The following is a 24,339-nucleotide window of genomic DNA, read 5'->3' as shown; positions in this document are numbered from 1 at the left end:
GTATATATTTTTAATCTGTCTATCAAGATGAAACAACAGGGATGGCAGGAACCAGGCCCAGGTGGACGGAAGAGCGGGAGGAACTGGCCCCTGCAGCAGGGAGTACTGCCAGCCAGCCTCCAGGCTAGGGGTTAGGGGACCACTCTAGACCTGGGAGGAACACTGGCCAAAGCAAGAAAACTGGGACCACAGGTGGGGTGCAGGATGGGATGGGAACCAAGCTGGAGGAGTGGGAGCTAACATTTATCCAGAGTGGCCATTTATCAGGCTTACCTGATAAATGGGAAGGATTGTCATCCTCATGTCACAGGTGATGAAAGTGTGGCAGGTCATACTTTATTAGGGTTGGAGAAGCAGGATTAGAACCAGCACATGCAGCCCATAGTCTTTGCACAGGAGCTCACTGCGGAGCAGAGAGGGCGCAGAGAAATTCCACGTAGGAAGCCTCATAAATAATGGTCAAAAAAGAGAGGAGGGAGGTGGCAGGTTCCATTCAGAGGAAGAGCACTGAGGACCTGCGGACAGGATGCGACAGCGGCAGGAGTGAGGGTGGCTGCCGCAGCTAGACTGGCCAGTCCTGACTCAGCTCAAGCAGACAGGGCGGAGGAGCGCCCCTGGAGGAAGGGCCCGGCCTTCAGCAACCTGGGGTTCCAGGCCTACCTACTTGGGTACGCCCAGTTCTGTGATCTGGGCAAGTTCTGTTCCTCCTCTGAGTCTGTTTTCTCCTCTGAGCCTCAGTTTCCTCCCTGCTTAGCAGAGTAAAAACACTCCTTTTGCTTTGCACCGAAGTTTGCACGCCTCGTATTTGACAATGCGCTTCTTTTTCTGGCACACCTGGTTGTGCAATGTCAGCGTCTAGAAGCAGCTGAGCAGCGAAAGCGGAAACACCCACAGGGCACTCCTCGGGCCCACCCACCTGCGGGAGGCGCCCTGAGACCGAGAGGCTGCCGGGCCCCGGGCCTCTGCCGGCTGCCCTTCGCCTCCCGCACGGCGCTCGCTCGGGGGACGCCCCCATCCGCTGCCCTCCGCAGCCTCAGGCACAAGGGCAAGGCCAGGGAAGCAGAGGGGGCAGCCATGGCGGAGCCGGAGGCTGTGGCCGATGACCTAGACTCCCTCATCGACGACCTGGACTACCTGCCGGGCCACTTTCACCTGGAGATGCAGTTGAACTTCGAGCCGCACTCGCCGGCCCCGCAGCGCGCCCGGGACATGAAGCTGCAGCGGGAGGGTCTGCGGCAGGAGCTCGAGCTGGCGGCCGCCCCGCAGCGCCCCGCCGTGCGTCACCTCCTGGGCGCTTTCGCATTCTACCTGGAAGAGCTGGACGAGGCCCGCGAGTGCTTCCTCGAGGTGACCCGCGAGCACCCGGGCAACCTCAACGCCTGGGCCAATCTGGCACACGTGTACGGGCGGCTGGGCCAGGAGGAAGAGGAGGAGGCGTGCGCCGCGCGGCTGGCCGGCCTCATGGGCCTGGCGGAGGAGCCCGAAGCCGCCGGGGACCCCCAGCTCCGCGCCGCTCGCTGCCTGGCCGAGCAGGGCTACGCGCACGGCTTCGACGTGGGCTGCGCCAGCCCAGAGGAGCGTGCGCGGGGGCTGGCGGCAGGCATCGCGCTCTACGACAAGGCGCTGGGCTACGGGCAGCAGGTGGGTGACCCCTGTCTCCCTACCTCCCGCTGGGAGGACTGTGACCATGGTCCCTTCTGTCTGCAGAGATGCTCCGGTACCCTTGACTCTCCCTCAACCCCGGTTCTTCGGTCTCCCAAATGCCTGTCCAATGTGCATCCCCGGCCTGCCCCAGCCACGCCTGTAGCCCTCTCCTAGTCTAAGGAGTGGAACCGCTTCCTAGTAGGACTGCCTGCCCAAGCCTCTATTTTGGAAACAGCACAAGCCCAACCTGGGCAATTCATCCTTCTTACCTTGCTCCTCCCAGCAAGTGCCTGTTCCTGCGCCTGTGCACATCCACCTAAGTAAAAGGCACAATCACGCATCCTGCCAGAAACTTGGGCACATTCCCACCTCTTCTCTCCCGCTCACTTCCATCCCCATCCATTCAGTCCCCAAATCTTGTCCCTTCAACCTCCTGTTACCTCTGAGGTCTCTCCACACTTCTCCAGCCTTCCTCTGCCAGCCCAGCTTCCATACCTTCTTGCATGCACCAGTGTAGCAGCTGTCACCCATCCTTGGGGTCCTGCCCTCCAGCTTGACCCTTCTGCCTCATCTTCCCATCTGCTGCCAGTGTGGTGGTGCTCCATCTCGCGGGCCATGTCCCCACTGCCTGGTAGATAATTCCTAGGCTCTTTGATGGGTATTTAACATCCTCCATGATCTACCTCTCTGTCCTTCCTCTGCCACGTTCCCCCTTCCAAGCCACTGTGTGTCACTTTGCCACACTCTACTTCCCCTTGTTCCTCCATGGGCCAGATCTCCTTACAGCTCACCTTGTCCCTTTCTCAGCCTCTTCCTGGGGTGCCCTTTGGCTCCACCTTTGCCTAGAAGGTTGTCTTTAGTCTCGGGTTGGTCTCAGACATCTCCTCCTCTAGGAAGCCTCCACTAACTCCTCAGGCTGGGTCAGCGCTTCCTCTGGGCTCCCATAGCACTGCTCACACTGTCCGTTTCCCAGCCTCCAGCTTAACCGTGAGGTCTCTGAGAGTGAGGACAATGTCTGTCTGGTTTACCACTGTAAACCCAATACACACCGGCACAGCACCTGGCACACAGTGGCACTCAATAAATGTATCTAATAAATGAATGGATATATGTGCAGCATAGGGCCTAGCACTCAATAGGCAAATACTAGGTATATTATCTACTGCTGCATAACAAATACCCCCAAAATTTAGCAACTTAAAATATTAAGTATATATTATGGCCCAGTTTTTGTGAGTCAGGAATCCAGGCATGGCTTCACTCAGTGCCCTCGGGCTGTGGTCTCATCTGAAGGCTTGCCTGACTAGGGGGATCTTCTTCCAAGCTCACTTACATGCTGTTGGCAGGATTCAGTTCCTCACTGGCTCCTGCCAATGGCTTCCCTCTTTTCCTTGCCACATGGACATTTCACCACTTTTGCTATTTTCTGCTCATTAGAAGCAAGTCACAGGTTCAGCCCACACTCAAAGGGGAGGATTACACAAAGACATGAATACCTGGAAGTGGGGATCACTGGGGCTATCTCAGAGGCAGCCTGTACTGAATGACAGACAAATGATGTGGTAGAGCATTATTCTCTTTTACAGAATAGGAAACCACGGTTCAGAGGGGTTCCATGAAGGCACAGCACAGACAGGGTTGAGCTGCTAACAATTATGTTTTATAATATTTTAGATTTGTGATATGTAAATAACAAGCCTTCACACATGGGTAGCACAACTCCCTTCACAAAGGCTCTGCACACTCCCCTCAGTGCCTTTTCCATGAATGTTCATGGCTTCTGTAAGAGAAGATGTGAGAGTCAAGACCTCAGAAAGTACAGGTTGGAGGGCATGGACCTGACTTAAGGACAGCATGCAGGGTAGGGGTTAAGAGAGTTGACTCTGAGTCAGATGGTCTGGGTCCAAATTCCAGCTCCCCCATGCTCACTCACTTCAAATCAGTGCTTAGCACCACCAATCTCCTTTTCCTTCTCTGTAAGATGGAGATAGTAATGTTACATATGTCATAGGCTTTGTCATCTGTAAAATAGGGACATCCTTCACTTGGTTGATGTCATAATTAACAGTTAATATTTGTAAAGCACCTAGAAAAAGCCTGCACAGGGATGAGCAGGGTCACAGATGACCCCTCCCTCTCCCTGGCTGGGAGAGCTTCCTCTGCTCTTAAGCTGAGTGTAGACATGACCACTGATTGCATGAGGTCAACAAGAACCCAAGTCTCTTGTTTCAATCCTGAGCCTGTGGCCCTGAATGCCAGGCTACCCTCAGTGGAAGGCACAGCCAACATTGATGTGTTGAGTGTGGTCATGGCAGCAGGTCATGGCAGCAGAGAGGGGCCTGAAGAGCCCTGGGCTAGGAGCCAGGAGGCCTAGGTTCTTGTCTCAGCTGCAACACTACCCACAGTGGGGCCTTCTCCTCCCTGGGCTTTGGTTTCTTCATCTGTAAAATGGGTGCGGGAAGCAGGGGCTACACGGTCTCTGAGGCACTTTCCTGCTCTTAGGAGGCCATTCACTGGGGGAAGTCTTCCTGGAGGAGGTGAGCAGGAAAGCAGTGATTCCGGGGTAGCTATCAAACAGAGGCTGGCTCTTCCCTCTCTGGGAACACGGCTACAGTGGGGACTCCCCAGTGAGTGAACATCCAGATGAGAAAGTGCTAAGCAGGATGCCCAGCACTCCAGGGAGGGAGCCTATTGCTTCACGGGGGTGTGGCTGCCAGCTCTGTGCTGTGTCCTGGGGCGTGGCCCAGCAGCTGCCCCACAGTTCTGCATAGAGCAGCTGTGGTCAGCCCCCTACACAAACCTCCAGAGAGAGTTTGGGATTTGGAGACCCCATTTATCATCTGAAGATTAGATGACATGCTTCTGAAGCACCTGGCACAGAGTAGGTGCTCAAGAAATAGTTACAGACAGGATGACACTAATGATGGTTGCATCATTTTAGAGTCCAGAGGTTTGGTTCTGAGCACCTAGTTCTGTTATTATTTTGCTGTGTGGCTGTGGACAAGTCCCTCGTCATCTCTTGTCACTTGCCTGAGTTCCCGCTTCATAAACATTGATCAGCTCCAGTTTTATTGGTATTATGCAACAAACGATGGGAGTAAAAATGCCCATAAACTGGAAAATTCTGTGCATGTCTGAGAGGTATTTATTGAGCATTTTAACATTTATTGAATACCTACTGTGTGCCAGACTCTGTTTTTAAGAAGTCCCTGCCTTTAAGAGGCCCTTGAACAAAAGGAGAAGCAAACATTTGCTTCTTCATTAACTATGCTTACCTGAGCCCCTCTTCTGGGAGTGGGAGCCAAGGGACAAATCAGAGACATGTCTACTGCTGGCTGAGAACACAGGCATTCATCACAGGCCTGTGTCATTGGCAATTATCTCTAAGTACTGTACACCCAGAGGTCACACTTTCTGAACCCAAAACAGGGCCCCAGGGGCTGACAGTGAAAGTACACTCTGGGGATATGGGGACCGAAGCTTGGTATCAACAGGGACCTGGAAAGTCTGGGCCCTGTGGATAGAGTGGGAGTGACTGAGTCAGAGGGAACACGCCCCTTCAGCAGGAGTTCCCAGGCGGGAATGAGTGGGGACACACCCAGCAGGGGCAATAGGTGCGTGCAAAGGCCCCGTGGTGGAGCCTGCAAAGCAGAGGGGCTTGAGTGCTGGCTGAACTGGGGCAAGGAATGAAGCTTGCCCAGGGTCACAGAGCTAGTAAATGGCAGTTAAATCCATGCCACCCTGGTTGACTGCAAAGTCTTTGCTCTTTCTGGAGAGTTCAGAGAAGTGGGGTATAATGCAGATGGCTAGCAGGATGGTGAGGGGAGACCCCTCACAGGTGTACTCCTGGAAATCTAAGGCAGAGGAGTATGGAGAGAGAGGAGGTGGGTGGGTTGCCATGTGTCCAGAGACTGGGAAGGATGAGGTAGAAGGTGAAGTCAAAGTCAGACCAGAAGAGGAGGAGGAGGAGGAGGAGGAGGAGGGACCCCCTGCAGTGAGAGATTTTCCATCTTTGTGGGGCTGGGACTCTCCCAGGTGGGGAAGAGCCTCTGGAGCTCAAAGGACAAAGAGCTGCTGAAGAACTGTGAACAGCTGCTCATCTGCTAACCTAAACTACAAAATAATAATAACAAATTATACAAGAAAACGTTATAAAAGTTAATCATTCAGCCCATAATCCAAAAATAATCAGTGTTTGTATAGGAGGGGGTTTGTTTCTGTGACTTCCCTTCTTTGCTCTTCATTCCCTCCCCTTTCCTTCCCTCCCTCCCTCCCTCCCTCCCTCCCTCCCTCCCTCTCTCTCTCTCTCTCTCTCTCTTTCTTTCTTTCTTTCTTTCTTTCTTTCTTTCTTTCTTTCTTTCTTTCTTTCTTTCTTTCTTTCTTTCTTCCTTCCTTNTTCTTTCTTTCTTTCTTTCTTTCTTTCTTTCTTTCTTTCTTTCTTTCAGACTGAGTCTGGAGTACAATGACATGATCTCAGCTCAGTGCAACCTCCACCTCCCGGGTTCAAGCAATTATCCCGCCTCAGCCTCCCAAGTAGCTGGGATTGCAGGCACCTGTCATCATGCCCAGCTAATTTTTGTATTTTTGTAGAGACTGGTTTTCACCATGTTGCCCAGGCTGGTCTTGAACTCCTGATCTCAGGTGATCCACCTGCCTCCACCTCCCAAAGTGCTGGGATTATAGGGGTGAGCCACCGCACCCAGCCACATTTCTCTTTCTTAAATTACAAAAAAAATATGAGAAGACAGATGGCTTTGATCACTTCCCTCCTCCTCCCATCACCCCTGTAAATATACACACATGTCCAGAGACTGGAAAGTCTACACACGCCATCTCTCACACACATATACACTCACAGATGGACTGTCAGTGGCAAATCTCTAGATTGAGTAGCTATTAAGAGCACAAGCTTTGGAGTTAGACCAGATGAGAATTCTGCCTCCATCACTAGCTGGCTACAGGCAATTCTTTATTCCTCTGAGCCTCAGTTTCCTTCTCCGTAAAATGGGGTTCTAACATGAACCTCACATGGTTGCTGTGAGGATTGAGAGAACATGAAGACCACCAGGCAGAAGCACGTGAGGTCCTGCCTGGGGCTTCTCCCTGCCTGCTCTGGCCCACAGCACTTCGCCACTGCTCTTCAACAGAGCCTTCCAGCCTCTGGTTTACCCCCATGTGGTTTCTGTCTTGCCCCTAGAGTGTGGGCATTCTGTCTTGGGCTTTTCTCTCTCTTCCCCATCCACCCTCCTCAATGTCTGACGTAGAGCTGAACACCAAGGGGAGTTTGCAGCCATTGTTTAATTTAGTCGAATATCTGGATTTTGTCTTTAAAATCCCTATTTTTTAAAATAAGGTAACTTGAACTTACTGTCTAAGAGAAAAAAAAAAAATCCCTGTCCCAAGCCAACTCAGTTATGTTATTTTCTTCTCCTTTTCCCAAAACACTGGTGCCTTAACACACACATGCAGTCACACACACCAAGGCAGGCCCTGAGTGATGACAGGAACCACACCTGCAATGGTGTCTGTGCACCGGGCACTGAGCTCAGGATTTTACCTGCCTTCGCGCATTTTAATTTTATTCAAACCTCACAGACACACTGCCAGGTGCTGTGATTCCCCCTCACACCCCAGGCATAACAGGCTCAGGGAGGGGAAGGGACTTGCCCAGGTTGACCCAGTGCCTGCGGGGCTGTCCACACTTCACCAGCCAGCTGAGGCAGCTGGGGAGGGAGGCGGCCAGCCTCACAAACAAAGGTGTGGGCATTCCAATCCATCACTGCGCCCAGCGGGGTGGGGACCTGGCAGGAAGGCCCAAGAGAGTGTCAGAGGTCAGCAAGCCTAGGATCTCTGGCATGCATGCGTGTTCACAGACGCACACCCGCACACACACACACACATACACACACACACGACTCCACAATTCTGAGTGGTTTGATTTGGTTCAGCTACAAGAAGAGGTAGATGAAGCTGGATGATATCCCAGGCACTGTGCACACAAGTGCTTTTCATCGATTATCTCATTTGATCCTCACAGAAATGCTGGCAAATCCACATTGTTATTAACCCCATTCTACAGACAGCAAACTAAGGCTCAGAGAGGTGTTGTGACTTGCCCAGGGGCACATGTGGCTGGCAGGAACTAAACTCAAGACTATGGGACATCAAAGCCCAGGAGGATGGACAGCTTTCCTAAGGGTCTGGCTTCAACCTTCTGTGGCCTTGGGGTGCTCACGTTTGCATGTCAGTGCCCTCTAAGTTTGTTACTGGCTTCTCTCCCCACTTGGCTGGGAAGTTTAAGAACTGGGTGTCCTCCTCCTCACAGATACAGAAGCCCAGAGCCAAAACTGCTTTAAGCATCATCTGGCCCAACCACCTCTTTTGCAGGAGAAAAGATGATGTATGTTAGAGTGCAGCACCGCACAGACCCACGGGAGGAGCTGAGAAAATTCAGGCATCACTGTTGTTACTGCAGAGGGTAAGAGACTCCTGCAGACCCACTTAGCTACTGCCGGTGCTAGAGTTGGATTTGGACGCTGGACCAGACAGGGAATTGCCCTCTCACTAGGGATAGTGAAACAGAGAAGTGGCTCAACACAGTCCAGCAAGTCTGGGATCCAGCACAGAGCAAAACTGACAGGGCCTGTGTTTGCATGACAGACCTAGGACCAGAAAGGAGCTTTGACCAACAGGGAGCTGCTCAAAGCTTAAAATCCACAGGGAACTGTCCAGGGAGCCCAAGACAGGGCCACATATTTGCTTCCATGGCATAACACTCAAATCCCAAATTCCCTCCACCTGTGCACATATCACCCCAGCCAACATGCCTGTTCATGCAGGCAGCCCACGTGGGGTCACCCCTGTTTGCAGATGTAGAAGCTGAGCCATGCTAGCGGGCTCTCCAGGACCCCTAGAGGAGTGAGAGGCAGGGGTGGGACTCCAATCTCAACCTCTGTTTCCTCCCCACACCTGACAAGGCAGGAGCACAAGAGCATCACCACCTGCAGCTGGGTGTGGGGAACAGCAACCCTCTTCCCTGCCTGTCTTGTACATGGCCCACAGGCGGCAGGCTGGGGCCAGGTGGGGCGGGGCTCGGTGTGCAGGAGCAGAAAGGCTGTTCTGTGTCATCACAGAGGACATTCCAGTTGTGCAGGAAGGACATATCCACAGGCCTGCCACCTTGTGACTTTTATTTCTGCAGTGTCAGCCTTCACGGAGTCAGCAGGATGAGGTGGAAACAACAGGGGCATTGGAGGAAGGCAGATCTGAACTTGAATCCTGGCACTTCTGCCCTGGGCTATGGGGCTGGGCTGGTGGCTTTTTCTGTAGTCTCTGTTTCCTGATCTGTAAAAGGAGGAAGATGCATTACACCTTCTAAGGCTGCTGTGAGAACCCAGTGCCATGATGCACTGAGGAGCCCAGTGACACTAGAGAAATGTTCTTTCCTGTTTGTCATTCCTCCTCCCCAGAAAGAAAATTAGTCAGCTTTCAGGAACTGACTCTGAATCCAGAGGACAGCCCATCATCAGGGGCAAAGTTCAAAATACAAGGCAAATATTTTCTTTAAGAACCAGCAAGGTCTCTGTATAGCCTATTCAAATCCATATATATTGTAAGTCGTTGGTGTAGTGAAAGATCTTCTATTGGAATAACTTAAAATAGCCAAGCTCCCCAACATTTCCTTCTTTCAGGGCTGTCTTTTGAAGTAAATGGGACACTGAACCTTGTACCCGACCCGAGTTAAGACATACCTGCTCTGGTAATGGCTTATCCTAATCCTACCATTTCCTGCAGTTTCTGCCAGGTCACTAACCTTTGTTGCTTACTCACCCAGCCCACAGGAGCTTCGATCTTCAGGCTTCCCTGAGGATCACAATTTCTGACCTTTTACTCACTAAAAAAGAGAGAAATTTTCTAGCCCATTTTTGCTCCACCTTAGGGTAGTACAGTGAGAGCCTCGTGCAATGGTTCTCAAACTTCAGCATGCAGTAGGGGGCCTGTTAAAACACAGATTGCTGGGCTCCCACCCCCAGGGTTTTAGATTCAGTGGGTCAAGAATTTGCATTTCTATCAAATTCCCAGGTGATGCTGCTGATGTTGCTGGACCGAGGGCCACACTTTGAGAACCACTTGTCTAAGGTAGTTGGAGGCAAAGACTCTGGAGCTAAGTCGCAGACTTCTCAGCCCTACTACCTGCTAGCTGTGTCACTCTGGGTGCATGCCTTAACCACTCTGTTCCACAGTTGCCTTATCTGTAAACTTGGGAGAATAACAATCCTTACCCCATAGGTAACCCTTGAGAAAGCCTAATGGGGTAACACATGTAAATGAAGTGCCTGGTGCATAGTAACTGTTCAAAAGTTGCTATTATTAGTATAGCAAAAGAGCATCATCTCCAGGTTTCAGTCAAGGCTGTCACACTGGACATGTGACTCTGAACATAGCATCTTGCCTCAGTCTTCCCAGCTGTATGAAGAGGGTAATGATACTCCCTTTACATTCCATGAGGCTGTTCTGAGGATCACATGGAATCTGTGTGAAAGCCCTTTGTAAACGGTAAACACCGTACAAACAGCAGCTCCTTGCAGCTGGATCTTGTGGGAAGAGCATTGAAGTCAGAGAGACCTGGCCTGAAGTACCAGGTCAAATAGGCAGGTCTCTGCTTCGGTTTCCCCATCCCTAATATAAGGAAAGTAATAGCGAGGGCCTCAGAAGAGCTAGGAAGTGTGCTGAGAACACCTCACCTGAGATCTGTCTCTCTCACCTTCAGCTTGTACCAGGGTCTACAAATTTCATTTTAGGGTCAGCATGGGCCTCGCCTAGTTCCCTCCCATGAATCTGCCACAGAACAGCAGCCTAATGTAAGCTCCTCCAGCACAAAGCCTGGACTCACACGCTGGCCAGCCTCTCTCATAGACCACGGAATCCCCAGCCCATGGGATTGTGATAAGGACCAAATGAAAGAAAGGGGGGGGGGTGTCCTGACCGGAGGCCACCTACCCCAGGCAGGTTCACCGTAAATACTCTTCTTTTGGCAGAAGTCCTGTGAGCCCCCTCCCAGGCTGCCTCCAAACACCTTGCCTCTGGGAGTCGTAAACTCTGTAACTGAATTCCTTGCAGCCATAAGAGGTTTCACAGCAACTTTATTCTCCAGGATAGAGGTGGAATGCCCCCTCCCTTCTCCAAGAGGGGAGGGGGCAGTCACAAGCCTGCTTAATTTAATTTAACGCACTATGGCTTGCCAGGTTGCCCCTGGTAACAGCTTCAGCGGCTGCTTCAGTTACTGCTTAAGTTACAACCAGAAGGATTTTTAAAGAGACAGTCCAAGGCCGAACACAGTGGCTCAAGCCTGTAATCCAGCAGTTTGGGAGGCCGAGGCAGGCAGATCACCTGAAGTTGGGGGTTCAAGACTGGCCTTACCAACGTGGAGAAACCCCGTCTCTACTAAAAATACAAAATTAGCTGGGCATGGTGGCACATGCCTGTAATCCCAGCTACTTGGGAGGCTGAGGCAGGAGAATGGCTTAAACCTGGAGGTGGAGGTTGTGGTGAGCCAAGATTGCGCCATTGGCCTCTAGCCTGGGCAACAAGAGCGAAACTCCGTCTAAAAAAAAAAAAAAGAGAGGGAGACAGACAGTCTATTTTAGAGCCAGAATTGCAGCACAGAGTGAACATCCAACACCAGCTTCACCACAGGGATAGAGGAGTAAAGCCCAGGCACAGTGAGGCTTCTGACTAGATCTGTGTATTGTATTAACTCTGTTCCATATCCACTGACCCCATCTGCAACCCCACAAGCCCTCCTGCAAATGCGGCTCTTAAGCTGGATCTGATGAAGGACAACTTTAGGGATTTGTCACACAGATGTCACCCAACTAGCTACTTTTTTGAAAATCAATTTTAGTCATCAAGTTGAAGGGGAGGAGAGTTGACCCTTAGGAGTTGCCCCTGCAATTCAGGCATACTGCCACCAGGTGGTGGTATTGCTTGCTTAGTGAAAACCGTAACCAGTCTCTTGAATTAATCAGTAATACTCAACAGCACGCAGAGTGGTGGTGAAACCACTGGATTGTAAGCTCTGTTGCTAACTAGTGTGGAACCTTAGGTAAGCCACCTCGCCTCTCTCTTCTCGGTGTCCTCGGATATCTAGTAAGGAGATTGATCAGGATAACTGAGTGTTGTGGACAAGGCTTAAGAATAGAATCATGGAGGCATGAGTCTAAGCCCCAGCTCTATCATGTACTAAGTGTGGTTTGGACACATAATTTAATTTCTTGCCACTTGAATACCAAGCAAGAGAGTGGCTGGGAAAGCCCTGAGGACAACACATTAGTCTCCAACACTGGGGACCTGTGGAGGCAAGAAAGGTGCCTGGGACCCAATAGGGGACTGGAGATCCTGAGGTCCTGGGAGCATAGTGGGGACAGGATAGCAGGGTGCCCCAGGATGGCTCCAGATTCCAGGGCCAAAGACCATGTTGCCTCATCGGGCACTGAAACATGCCACAGCAGACGAAGCAACCTCCTAGAGAACCCTAATCCCACTCAGCTCTCAGCTCTACCCAGACCAGGAGGAAGGGAACAGACATCTACTCTGGGCCAGGCACTGCCCTCACAACTCCTGAGAAGCCCATATGATTATCCTCCTTTGCAGATAAGGACATAACCTGCCAGGGGTAACTCATCCCCCAAGGTCACCCATCTCATATGACCAGGCCTGCCAGGCACACGAGCCTCAGCTCTTCACATTCCCACCCCCCAAGTCTACTACACCTGTTCTTGCTGGATGCTAGGCTCCCTCGCCAGGAGCAAGGAAGGGAGAGTGGGTTCTCTTTCTCCCCACCATGACTCAGTCGAGCCAACCACAAAGCAGGTGAGGGACCAGAGGTCATGGGATCACTCACATAGAAGCAGCCAGGGGGCCGGGCACGGTGGTTCACGCCTGTAATCCCAGCACTTTGGGAGGTCAAGGTGGGCAGATCACTTGAGGTCAGGAATTCGAGACCAGCCTGGCCAACATAGCGAAACCCCATCTCTACTAAAAATACAAAAACTAGTCGGGTATGGTGGCAGGCACCTGTAATCCCAGCTACTCGGGAGGCTGAGGCAGAATAGCTTGAACTCAGGAGGCAGATGTTGCAGTGAGCCGAGATTACGTCACTGCACTCCAGCCTGGGTGACACAGCAAGACTCCATCTCAAAAGAAGAAGAAGAAGGAGAAGAAGGAGAAGGAGAAGCAGAAGCAGAAGCAGAAGCAGAAGCAGAAGCAGCCAGGAAGCCTGAGGCACCACGTGCCCCTGATCCTTCGCGTGGTCAGGTTTTGACACATCATGCCAATTTGGCCCACACTAGGTGCTCCATAAATCCCAGTCTCCTTCTTCCTTCCCAGGTCCAGTGTAAGTAAAGCAGATAAGGGTATCCAGAGTCCTGTCCCTGCCTTTTTGCTTATTCCCACCTAAGTAACAGTATTACCTTTCAAGATGATACAAATGTAAAAGCACACATCAATCAGATTTTGGCATTCCTGAGCTCTAGCCTCTTTTTTTTTTTTTTTTTTTTTTTTTTTGAGACAAGGTCTCACTTTTTTGCCCAGACTGGAGTGCAGAGGTGCTATCATAGCTCACTGCAGCCTTAAACTCCTGGGCTCAAGTAATCCTCCCATTTCAGGCTTTAGAGCAGCTGTGACTATAAATGTGCACCGCTGTGCCTGGCTATTTTGATTTTGATTTTTGAGGAGACAGGGTCTCACTATGTTGCACAGGCTGGTCTTGAACTGCTGCTGGGCTCCAGAGATCCTCCTGCCTCAGCTTCCCAAAGTGCTGGGATTATAGGCATGAGCCACTGTGCCCAACCCCCCAGCTCTCTCTCCTTCTATAGCTCCCCACTACCTTGCAGATGAGCTCCAAGTCCTGACCCTGGCACTCAGAAGCCCCTCCTGATTATGCCCCTGCTGGCTCTTCCCTTCACCCCTTACTATCAGGGTTCCAGTCCTTGGGCTGCAGGCAGACCCCAGCACACCTGGCTCGCTCTTCTCTGAGCTTTTGCACTTGATGTCCCATCCTCCTAGATTGCCTTTTCTCACTGTATCCACCTGAGTGATTCCTACTTGTCCTTGAGGACCCTGCCCTAGTACCTCCTCCTCTGGAAAACCATGGGGAAGTCCTTGGATTGTATAGGATACCTCCCCGGGCTCCCATAGCCCCCGTGTTCCTTCTACTCTAATTGTGTCTTTGGGTCTGGCTTTCCTGCAGGACCCAGAGTCCCTAAATGTGGGACCTGCCTTCTGTCTCCTGTCTTTATTGCCCAGCCGAGAGCCACACAGAGAAGCTACTCAGGAATATTGACTGAGAAATGCAATTAGTGGGACCGCTTCTGGGTGGTCTGACTGGGACCTGGGTTCCAGACCCTGTCCTGAAGGGCAGTCATACCAGTTGGTGGGATCTGACTCATAAGGACCCCTCGCTTTCTTCCTCCCTCCAAATTCATCCAAGGTGTCCCTGGAGCAGCCACAGCCTAACCTGCTAGCATTGGTCCCCCGGGTCCCCATTCACACACTCTGTGCTGCACACCCATCAGCTCCCCATCCCTAACGTCTCCAGGCCTCTGCTCATGGGAGCTCTCCATCTGGAGCCCACCCTCTGAAGTGCCAATGTGACCCAAGACCCTCCTTAAGCCCTCATCCCCCAACTGGGAGTGGCCCGCCCATCCCCCGCACTCCCTCTGTACCACTCTCATGGCCTCGATCAGACCTGGCTTCATACCACAGCTACTGGCAACCCGGTGTGGGGAAGCAAGCATGGGCTTTGGAAGCTGATAAACGGGGACCGGATCCCAGCTCTGGCACTCAAAAGCTGTGTGACCTTAGGCAAATCACTTTATCTCTCTGAGCTTCAATATGTTCCTCTATAAAATGGGGATAACAGCTACTTGATAGGTTTGTTGTGAGATGGAGAAGATGGGTGTCAGGATCCTGGCACATGTAGGCACTGAGCTGCATCCTATTATTGAAGCCTGGGTCTGCTTCCACTGCCAGGTTGTGAGTGCGTTCGGGTGAGGGTGCAGGTCCCATTCAGTGCCACATTCCCAGAGCACCCAACGCAGGGCCTTATGCCATAGGTGCTGACAAATGCATTCACCCCAGCTGCTGGGGATGGGGGTAGAGAGAAGATGGACCCCCCTCCCCTACAGCTGAGGAGGCCACAGTGGGGGTGGCGAGTGCAGAGTGAAGCCTCCAGATCGGACGGGAGATGAATGTGGAGGGAGGGGCTGGAGCCTGAGGGAGAGCTGCTGATATGCACTGGGGGTTTTATTGGTTTTCATTAAAATTCCTTCCCGAAGCCGGAGCAGCTACTCCCATAAATAACAGCATAAATATTTTATCTGGTGCCCAAGTCGCACAGCAAGGTTGGCAGGAATAATAATGGCAAAACAGTTCAGGGGGGTCTTGGGCTTCAGCTGAGCTGGGCTCACTTAACATGCCCAAAGGGGCTTTCTCAGGAAGGTAAAGACTGCAGGGATGGCACCAAAGGGAGAGGCAGGTGGGCGTGGAGGAGAGGGTGAGCAGTGGGGTATGTGCCCTGGGGTTGGGGAGCCTGTGGAGGGTGTGGGAGGAAATGCTTACCACACCTGCTCTAGGATAGGCACCTCACTGGGGGCCCTCACAAAGCCTCTGTAGTCAGAGAAGTGAAGTGACTTGCCCAAGGCCACCCAGCCAGTCACGGGCAGAGCCAGGACTGTAATCAAGGGTGTTTAAGGTCAAAGCCCTTCCCACTGTGCCTGCTGCTTCTTGGGGTTCAGCAAGTGTGGGAGTCTATGAACAACGGCCAGAGTACCTCAGTAATGGCAGCGAGGGCTGTTCTCTGTTTTCCTAGATCCCGATGGAGGAGAAAAGGGGCTGGTATTTCACCATGGCAACACTCTACATCAGGTCAGGCAAGAAGGTGGCAGGGGTACGGGATGGTGGAGGGAGAGGTGTGGCCTGGTACCCAGCCAGCAGGGTAAGGGCAAAGGTGGCTGGGTCCATCCTGCTGGAAAGGGCTCCTCAAACCCCACCACCACCACCACGGGCCTGGGCAGGGCTGGCAGCACACAGGACAGCTGGGAGGGGGTGCCACCCAACCACATCTCCTTCTCGGCCACAGGCTAGATGGTATCTTCCTGGAGCTGGGCAGTGAGGAGCAGAAGAGGCTGCCCGCCTTCAACCGCACGTTGGCTCTGCTCCGGCAAGTGCTCAAGTCTGAGGACCCCCGCCACCAAGGTAGGGGCCCGGGGATGGGTGGGACAGCAGCCTCTGTCCCCCGCCACCAGCCTGCTGGCATTGCACCCACCTCTGGCACTACCTCCCCCTCTTGGTTCCTGTTTCTTCCTCCTTCGCTCTGTCCCCTACACTCATCTGTGCACCTCAAGGAGCCCACATACCTTGCCCAAGTGAACATGCCAACTACAAGTCACTGTGACTGCAGGCTTCCCGTCTGCAGCTCGTGACCTGGAGGGTGAGAGGTAGTTTCCCCTGTTTCCAATTATTTATTGTCAGAAGATTGAAGCCTCCGTTGAAGAGGAGTTGAGTCATTTTTTTGCAGGGCCAGAGAGCAAGAACAGGGACTAGAACCACCAGAGCTGGTGAGAGCTGAAGTCAGAAGAGACCTACATACCTGAAATGAGTTCCCCCTGATGACACACTGAACACAGAATAAGCACTAAAACGGGTTCACTAACCCCTCACATGGCCCCTCTCTCCACCTTTGTTTCTCTCTGTCCCTGGCAAGTTGCCCTCAGTGATCTCACACTACTGTCCGTTGCTTTGTCTTCATGGGCAACACCTAAGATGGAGATGGCCCCTTCCCTCTCTCCACCCTGCTGCTTCCTAGAGACCCTCTCCCACCCTTCACCCCCAGCCCTGGCCTGGTGCTACCTCGGGATGCTGCTGGAGCGGAATGACACCTTCTCCACCACCCCCATGGGCGTCCATGACTGCGGGTACTCGGGGACCGACCCTCTGGACTGCTTCGGCAAGGTACGTGCCCCCAGCCACACCCACCCTCTAAACTGAAAAGGAGCCTGGCACCCCAGCCTCTCCACCCAGAACCCAGGCTTCTCTGGGTATCAGTCCCCACCGCGTGGTCCACCCAGGAAGTACACTTACTCCAGACCTTGCTCTCCATCCTCTCTTCATTCAAAACAAAAGAGACCCTCCCCATACCAAATCTGGCCCCAGCCCATTTCTCCAGCCTTGAAACAGACCCTTAGACTTTTTCCCTTGAGGCCTCCATTCACAGTACTCCCTCTGCCAGGAGTTCCCTACCTCCCCACCCCCAGTGGCAGAGTAGAATGACGAGTTTAGCTGGGGTCTCCTTGCCAGTCCTGCCTATAGGCTGTGTGACCCTAAGGTAAGTCACTTACAACAGGAAGCAGTCAATGACAATAGTGGGGGTAAGTGCTATCACCCAGGTAAAAACCCTATACTTTGTAAGGTTGGGGGATGAGGGTTGCCTCTGGCCCTTCCTCTCACCTGCCCCGGGAAGATGGGGGAGCATACACTGGGAAGGAGGGGTCTGACTGGGGTCTAGAAGGCTTTATTGGATGTGACAGGTGATGTGGTCATGGGCCGGGCTCTCAGGAGTTGAGTGCCAATGGGTTGTGCCCCAAGGTGTTGGGTTCTATGATATGACAACTTACTGGCAGGTGGATAAGGGTGGATATGGGTAAAGGGCACCGTGTTGATATGGATGTATCCAGAAATGGGGTTTCTGTGGTTCAGCACTGTTTAGCCAGCTCTGGCTAACGACCAAGCAAGTGGTTTGCTTTTGCACTCCTCCCTTACCTAGGCCATCGAGATCGCCAAGAACCAGCCTCCCATCCTGAATCGCCTGGCCAAAATCTTCTACTTCCTAGGAAAGCAGGATATGGCCATTGGAACCTGTAACATGGCCCTGGATGTCCTACAAGATCCAGAGCTCAACTGGCAGGCGTACTGCACAAGGGCCAAGGTGGGTCAACTTCCTGCACCACCTCACCCTGCCACTGGGAATCAGAGAACAAGGGCCATAGGCCAAGACCCTGTTGCCAGGGCCCAAGGGTCAGGGAGTCCTCATGGTGGAAGGGAGCTTAGGAGCCATCAAAAAACACAGTTGGGTTCTATACAGCTTTTTGTTTGTTTTGAGACAGGGTCTCACTCTGTCACCCAACTGGAGTATGGTGGTGCCACCATGGCTCACTGCAGCCTAGACCTCCTAAGCTCAAGCAATCCTCCCACCTCAGCCTCCCAAGTAGCTGGGACTACAGGGGCACACCACCGCACCCAGCTAATTTTTGTTTTGTTTAGTAGAGATGAGGTCTCATATGTTGCCCAGGCTGATCTCAAACTCCTGGGCTCAAGCAGTCCTCCCACCTTGACCTCCCAAAGTGCTGGGATTCCAGGTGTGAGCCACTACACCCAGCCCTGTAAGGTTTTTGAGTGAAAGAATGCAGAAGCCTCCACTCACTGCAGGAATCCCTTCTACAATGCCTGGTCAGTGAGCCCCCAGCCTCTTCTGGATTGGCACAGGTGGAATCAGACTGACCAGAGTTGAAATTTGGCTTCTCTACCTTGTGGAACTTGTGGCAAGCCACTTACCACCCCCCAAATCTCAGTTCCCAAATCTGTAAGATATAAATAAGAACACTTTCCTTAAAATGTTGTCAACAGATGCAGTGAGGTAGCATCTAAAGCACAGTGCCTTGGACATAGGAGGTGCTTCTCTGAAAGCCAGTAGAGGTCATTTAATATAGTGGATCAGAGCTCTGGCTCTGAACACAGACAGCCTTGATTCAAATCCCACAACACCACGTGCTATGGGACCTTTGGCAAAATACTCTTGCCCAGATTCTGAGCCTCAGTTTCTTTATCTGTAGATGATAATATGTCTCATAGAGTTGTTATGAGAATTACATTAGATTTTGTATGTAAAACTCAGCATCAAGCACACAGTAAGATTTCATAAGAGACTGACTGCTACTAATTTAATATTAGGCATATTTTTGAATTATCTCACTGTCTCTTGAGGCAGTCCACTGCATAGTCATTTAGGTCTGCAAGTTACACACTTAGTTGAGTGCTGTCTCCCGCTAGCTTCCTGCACCGGTCCCAGACCCGCCCCCTAGAGCCCACACAAAGCCCATGTGCTTGAGGAAGCAGACTCGGAGCTCCAAGTTAACTTCACTGCAAGCCGAAGAGTCCCCCCATCCCCTCTTCTTCTCCACTACCATCCACATGACCTAGTGGCAAATCCTCTCCCAGTCTTGGTCTCAGTGGCTTAATTACTTTGCCAGCAGGTACGAGGCAGGAGTGAAATTCCTTCACTGTCATGGATGTGGTTATTATTATAGATAATAATATTAACCATAATAGTAAATAATAAAATATTTCTATAAAATTCTGCATTTCATCAAGCACTTTCATATTCGTGATCTGATTTAATGCTCACAAGAATCCTGTGAGAGAGGCCAGACATGTGCCATCCTACATATGAGGCCACATATAACCAGGGAGGCAGGGAACTTCCCCAAAGAACTGCATTCAATAATCAGAAACTCCAATTTTACTCTCCTCCCTCCATCACCATCTGGTGTCTTATGATCCTGGCCTCTCTGTGGTGCCAAAGGTCACTCAGATGACCAGAGGAGCACAGGATGGTGGAGAAGAGACGGTGAGGAGGAGGGAACTCACATTATCTGTGTAAAAGCCTCAGTCCATGCTGCGGCCCATAAGCATGGCCCTGGCCCCATGAGCTCTCTACCCCACCTCCCTCTGTTCATGCCTCTCTCAGTCTTCCAACCCTACTGGCCAGGGCCTCTGCCTGGAATGCTCTTCTCCCAGATATCTGATTGGCTTCCTCCCTCACTTCCTACAGGTCTTCTAGTGGCCATCTAATTGAAAATATCAAAGCCATGCAACATTTAATTTTATATATATATTTATATTATTTATATATATTTATATAAATATATTAATTTATTTATTTTTAAAATTCTTCTAGAGATAAGGTCTCACTCTGTCACCCAGGCTGGAGTGCAGTGGCGTGATCATGGCTCACTGCAGCCTTGAACTCCTGGGATCAAGTGATCCTCCCACCTCAGCCTCCCAAGTAGCTGGGACCACAGGTGTGCACCACCACACCCGCCCAGCTAATTTTTTAAAAACTATTTGTTGTAGACACAGGGTTCTGCCTATGTTGCCCAAGCTGGTTTCAAATTCCTGGGCTCAAGCAATCCTCCAGTCACAGCCTCCCAAAGTGCTGGGATTATAGGTGTGAGCCACCACACGTCGCCACCGCCAACGTTTTATGTTTTCCTTTCCTGGTTTAGTTTTCTTAGCATTAATCACTCCCCTACACACTATTTACATCTTTATCATGTTTATTTTCTCTCTCCCCCAAAACATATAAGCTACTTGAGGGCAGGGATTTTTGTGGTTTTGTTGTCTACTGCATTCTCAATGCCTGGAACAGTGGCTGGCACAGAGGAGGCTCTTAATGAATATTTGCTGAACGAATGAATGAACTGAGCACCTTCCATATGCTAGCTCCTGACTAGAATATGTTCTTTCAGACATCATGGTAATTCCCCCAGGAAGCTATTCATGAACTAATTTTTCAGATATAGAAATGAGGTTCAGGTTCATAGAGTTGTGGAACTCCCTCCAGATGACATGGCTAATAGCTAGGGGTTGAGGGAAGGACTGAAATTCAAACCCTAGTCCAACTGACCCGAAAGCCAGAGGTTTATCTCCCCCTGCCTCCATGATGCTGTCTTATAACCAAAGCCCTTCTGATGACTATAAAGCATTAATACCTTCAACAACAATAGCCCCCTTTCCCTCGCTTCCTCCTACCCAACCCAAACCCACCCCTCCTAAACCTCCACACTTTGTAAATGCTCTTAAGTGTGAGGAAAATTGAGGAATTAAGGAAAGCAAGGGTCTGAGATCATTTGTAATGTGATGCTTGTCAGTTGGGGCTACCTGCCATTCTTCCCAAACTGCTTGTTGACATAAACTCTCCCAAAATTGGTGCTGCCATCCTACCTAAAATAATCCACCCCAGTCATCTCTATCCCATTGTCATGTTTATTTTGTCATAGCACTTACCACTTGAAATAGTACTGTTTACTATTGACCGCCTCCCCTACTGGAATGTTAAGTTCTGCCGGAGCGGGAACCTCATCTATCTTGTTACCACGGTACCTCCTGTACCCAACATAGGAACTGGCACATGGTGGGCTCTCAATACATATCTGTTGAATGAGTAAGGGACTCTTACTTCATCACTCATTGCACAGAGAGGGAAACTCATTCACTCATTGCACAGACAGGGAAACTAAGGACCAGAAAGAGGGTGTGGCTAGCCCAAGTTGGTCCAAGGCTAGGACCTAGGACTCCTGGGTCCCAGCCTGAGGGTCTTTCTACTGCAACACAGAACCTCCCTGGCTGCTGTTAAAAAAAAAAAGACTGGGTTCATTTAGAACAGAGTAGGGCAGAGGCCCTTGCCTGGATCATCTTTCCTAAGCTGGCTCTCTGTTGGCAGATCCACATCAGAGCCTACCTGCATGACCTGGAGCGGGCCAAGATGGGTCTCGGGGGCATGCCTGACAGGAACCACCTGGCCTGTGCCAAGGCTGACCTAGAGGAAGTGGTCAGGGTGTGCCCAGGCTTCAAGGCGTACCTGGACATCGGCCAGGTAAGGCAGTCTCTTGGCTTAGCCAATAGCTGAGCAAGAATCTGTTTACTCCTTGCCAGGCTAGGCCAGGGCTAGGCCAGGATGCAGAGGAAAACGTTGCACTCCCTCATAACAGTACCCATCTCCTCCAGCCATGGTGGGGATTGAATAAGATGTGTGTACAGCATTTAGAACAAGGCCTGGCTCTTCCTAAGCACTCAGGAAGTGTGGGCATTATTCTTGATCTAGAAGATATCTATTCTCTGTGTTCAGGGAATGTTTACCAAGAAGTGACAATATCATAATTTTAGATACAAGAAAACCGAGATCCAGAGATTGACTCACTCCAGGTTACATGGCTAGATGTGAAGGGGCTGGAACTGGAATCGGGGTACTCTTTTCCTAGAGGAGCAGGAATAAAACGTGTGATTAATAATTGTCGATGGAGACAGGGTGGGAATGAGTGAAGGAATGGAATATTTTTTTAAGCAAGCGTGGGGCGGGAATGAGCATGGAGCCGGGCCTGCAGTGAAGGGCGTGTCCCCCACCCCAGGTCTACTACTACATGGGCGTGGACGCAGTGCAGGAGCTGCTGGCGGTGGACGAGGCGGCGCTGAACCAGGCGCTGGTGTTCCTGGCCAAGGCGGGCGAGTCGGAGCTGGGTGCCACGCTGCCCGAGCTGCAGCTGCTGCGCGGCAAGTGCCTGCGCATCAAGGGCGAGGACGCCAACGCGGCGGCCTGCTTCAAGCGCGCGGTGGAGCTGGACGACGCGGGCTCCAGCCACACCGAGGGCTTCGGCTGCCTGCTCGAGGCGCTGCTGGCGCAGTGGAGCCAGGCACAGCTGAGCGACGGCGAGCTGGGCCGCGAGGTGGACGCCTGGCTACGCCGCGCCCAGGACAAGTACCCTGCGGCGCGCCTGCGCCAGGAGCTGCAGCGCGTGTGGCGCGGGCACACAGACGAGGTGCTGGGTCTGGCCCGGGCCCTGGTGGCCCAGGGACGGCTGGCGCTGGTGCGGCTGCTCTTTGAGACTATGGAGCGCGAGGGCGAGGGCGCCAGTGCGCCGCGGGACCGCCGGGCTGTCTCCTTTTAGGATGCGGGTGCCCAGGCCGGAGGCTCTCGGACACCCTGCGCAGGCCCCGCCCAGCTGGTGGGACCAGGTCTGGACGGACCCCCTGCCTTAGGCTGGCCTGGGAGCGGAGCCAGTTCGATTCTCTGTCGGGAATTGTGAATGGGGATGTTGCGACACCCGGGCGGTTTGAAATGCCCACCCAGACTGGAGGGCCTGAGAGCAGAAGAGGCTGGGAGCAGAGGTGAGAAAACACTGGGAAGCTGCCAATTGAGGGACAGAATTTTCTAGACATACAGGTAAAATAAGATGGTTGTGAGGCTCCTGAGAGAAACAGAAGACAGTTACCTCAGTGTGTCTGTTTTCTAGTCCAGGGACTCAGTCCCTCAGGCCTGCGTGCCTGTCTTTGGACTCCCGTGGGCTTCACTCTATCCTTATGTGAAAGTCCCCTTTACTTTAGTTGACTGGAGTGGGGTCTGAGCTCCTGCAGCCAGAAAAGCCCTGGCTAAAGCAGAGGTCAAGACTGCACTGCTAGTGAGTTATGGAACAGCGCCCTAGCCTAAGCCTGGCCCTCCAGGCTCATTCCTACCTCTCTGCCACTTTTCCAGCAGGCCTCCTCCTTGGTCAACTTGGCCTGAAAGGCCTCCCAAATGCTCTGAATAGAGCCCATCAACAGAACATTCACTTGACTTCCCTGCTCTTGGGGGAACTAGGGGCCCCACCCTTTAGGAGGTGCAATCTGCCCCCCGTCTTTTTTTTTTTTTTTTTTTTTTTTTGAGACAGAGTTTTGCTCTTGTTGCCCAGGCTGGAGTGCAATGGCACGATCTCTGCTCACTGCAACCTCCGCCTCCTGGGTTCAAGCGATTCTCCTGCCTCAGCCTCCCAAGTAACTGGGATTACAGGCGTGCACCACCACGCCTGGCTAATTTTGTATTTTTAGTAGAGACGGGGTTTCACCATGTTGGTCAGGCTAGTCTCAAACTCCTGACCTCAAGGGATCCTCTTGCCTCAGCCTCCCAAAGTGGTGGGATTACAGTGTGAGCCACCACGCCTTGCCCTGCCCCCAATCTTGACTATTCTACTAATTCTAAAGAAAATCTTGGAATTTTACACTCTTAGAATCATAGTCATAGAATTTTTTTTTTTTTTTTTTTTTTTTTTGGAGACAGAGTCTCACTCTGTTGCCCAGGCTGGAGTGCAGTGGCCAGATCTCAGCTCACTGAAACCTCAGCCTCCTAAGTTCAAGCGATTCTCATACCTCGGCCCCCCGAGTAGCTGAAATTCCAGGCTGTACTCACTGCTTTGCTCATATCCTCACTCATTACCAGGGACAGACCAGCACCCCTGCATTGCATCTCATATATCCACTGATGGGTAGAGAACAGACTGAAATTCAGTGTCTTAGAGATTGCACAGTGCACCCCCCTCATTGTGCAGATGGGAAAACTGAGAGCCATAGAAGGGAAACGGCTTGCCCAAAGCCATACTTACTGTTTTCCCCACACTTACTTTCACACTTTTTACCACAAACTTACTTTCACCATTCTTCAGGTTTGGAAAAATACTAATAAACTAATCAACTCTAAAGTATTCAGTGTTTATATGTTAAAGGTTTGTGTGTCACTTGTTACATGGGTCACTCTGATATCCACTGGGACAGTGTTTCAACACTAATGGTGGCATTCCAGGTACCTGTGAAATCTGGCAGTAAGGCCACCCTAAGGCTCCTGAATTCTCATGTCTCACCATGGCTCACCACTTTGAATGGTGACATTCTCTCTCACCCTCTTTCTCCTCTCACCACCATGGCAGCAGAGGCCAGAAGGTGACTCCACAGCAGACCACACACACCCCTGTCCACTTCTACCCCCCAACCACCCCCATCCCTCTTCTGCCCAAGACTGTGAACCATGACTGTCCCTAGGATGGGATCCCATTT

At 51.8% G+C, this 24,339-nt stretch overlaps 1 protein-coding gene across 2 annotated transcripts; it reads left to right on the top strand.

Annotated features, from left to right (window-relative positions):
• Positions 1-506: 506 nt before the first annotated feature.
• TTC22 (tetratricopeptide repeat domain 22) lies at positions 507-23,164 on the top strand. Of its 2 annotated transcripts, XM_025403456.1 has the most exons (7): positions 507-1,641; positions 15,515-15,570; positions 15,785-15,900; positions 16,538-16,656; positions 17,468-17,629; positions 21,203-21,355; positions 21,888-23,164. In XM_025403456.1, the coding sequence occupies exons 1-7, from the start codon at positions 1,075-1,077 to the stop codon at positions 22,422-22,424; spliced, it is 1,710 nt and encodes a 569-aa protein (XP_025259241.1). In that variant the 5' UTR covers positions 507-1,074; the 3' UTR covers positions 22,425-23,164. The 2 variants fall into 2 exon arrangements, with proteins under 2 accessions (XP_025259241.1, XP_025259249.1); XM_025403464.1 differs by lacking the exons at positions 21,203-21,355; positions 21,888-23,164 and adding an exon at positions 17,970-18,035.
• The last annotated feature ends 1,175 nt before the right edge of the window (positions 23,165-24,339 follow it).

The sequence above is a fragment of the Theropithecus gelada genome, chromosome 1 (genome assembly GCF_003255815.1).
Source record: "Theropithecus gelada isolate Dixy chromosome 1, Tgel_1.0, whole genome shotgun sequence".
NCBI lineage: Eukaryota > Metazoa > Chordata > Mammalia > Primates > Cercopithecidae > Theropithecus > Theropithecus gelada.
This window is presented reverse-complemented; position numbering and strand designations above follow the sequence as displayed.

Excerpts from the sequence above, each read along its gene's own strand:
- TTC22 (XM_025403456.1), top strand. The coding sequence starts at position 1,075 with ATGGCGGAGCCGGAGGCTGTGGCCGATGACCTAGACTCCCTCATCGAC. Across the intron at positions 1,642-15,514 it reads CGCTGGGCTACGGGCAGCAG|ATCCCGATGGAGGAGAAAAG; the intron begins GTGGGTGACCCC and ends CTGTTTTCCTAG. Across the intron at positions 16,657-17,467 it reads CTCTGGACTGCTTCGGCAAG|GCCATCGAGATCGCCAAGAA; the intron begins GTACGTGCCCCC and ends TCCCTTACCTAG.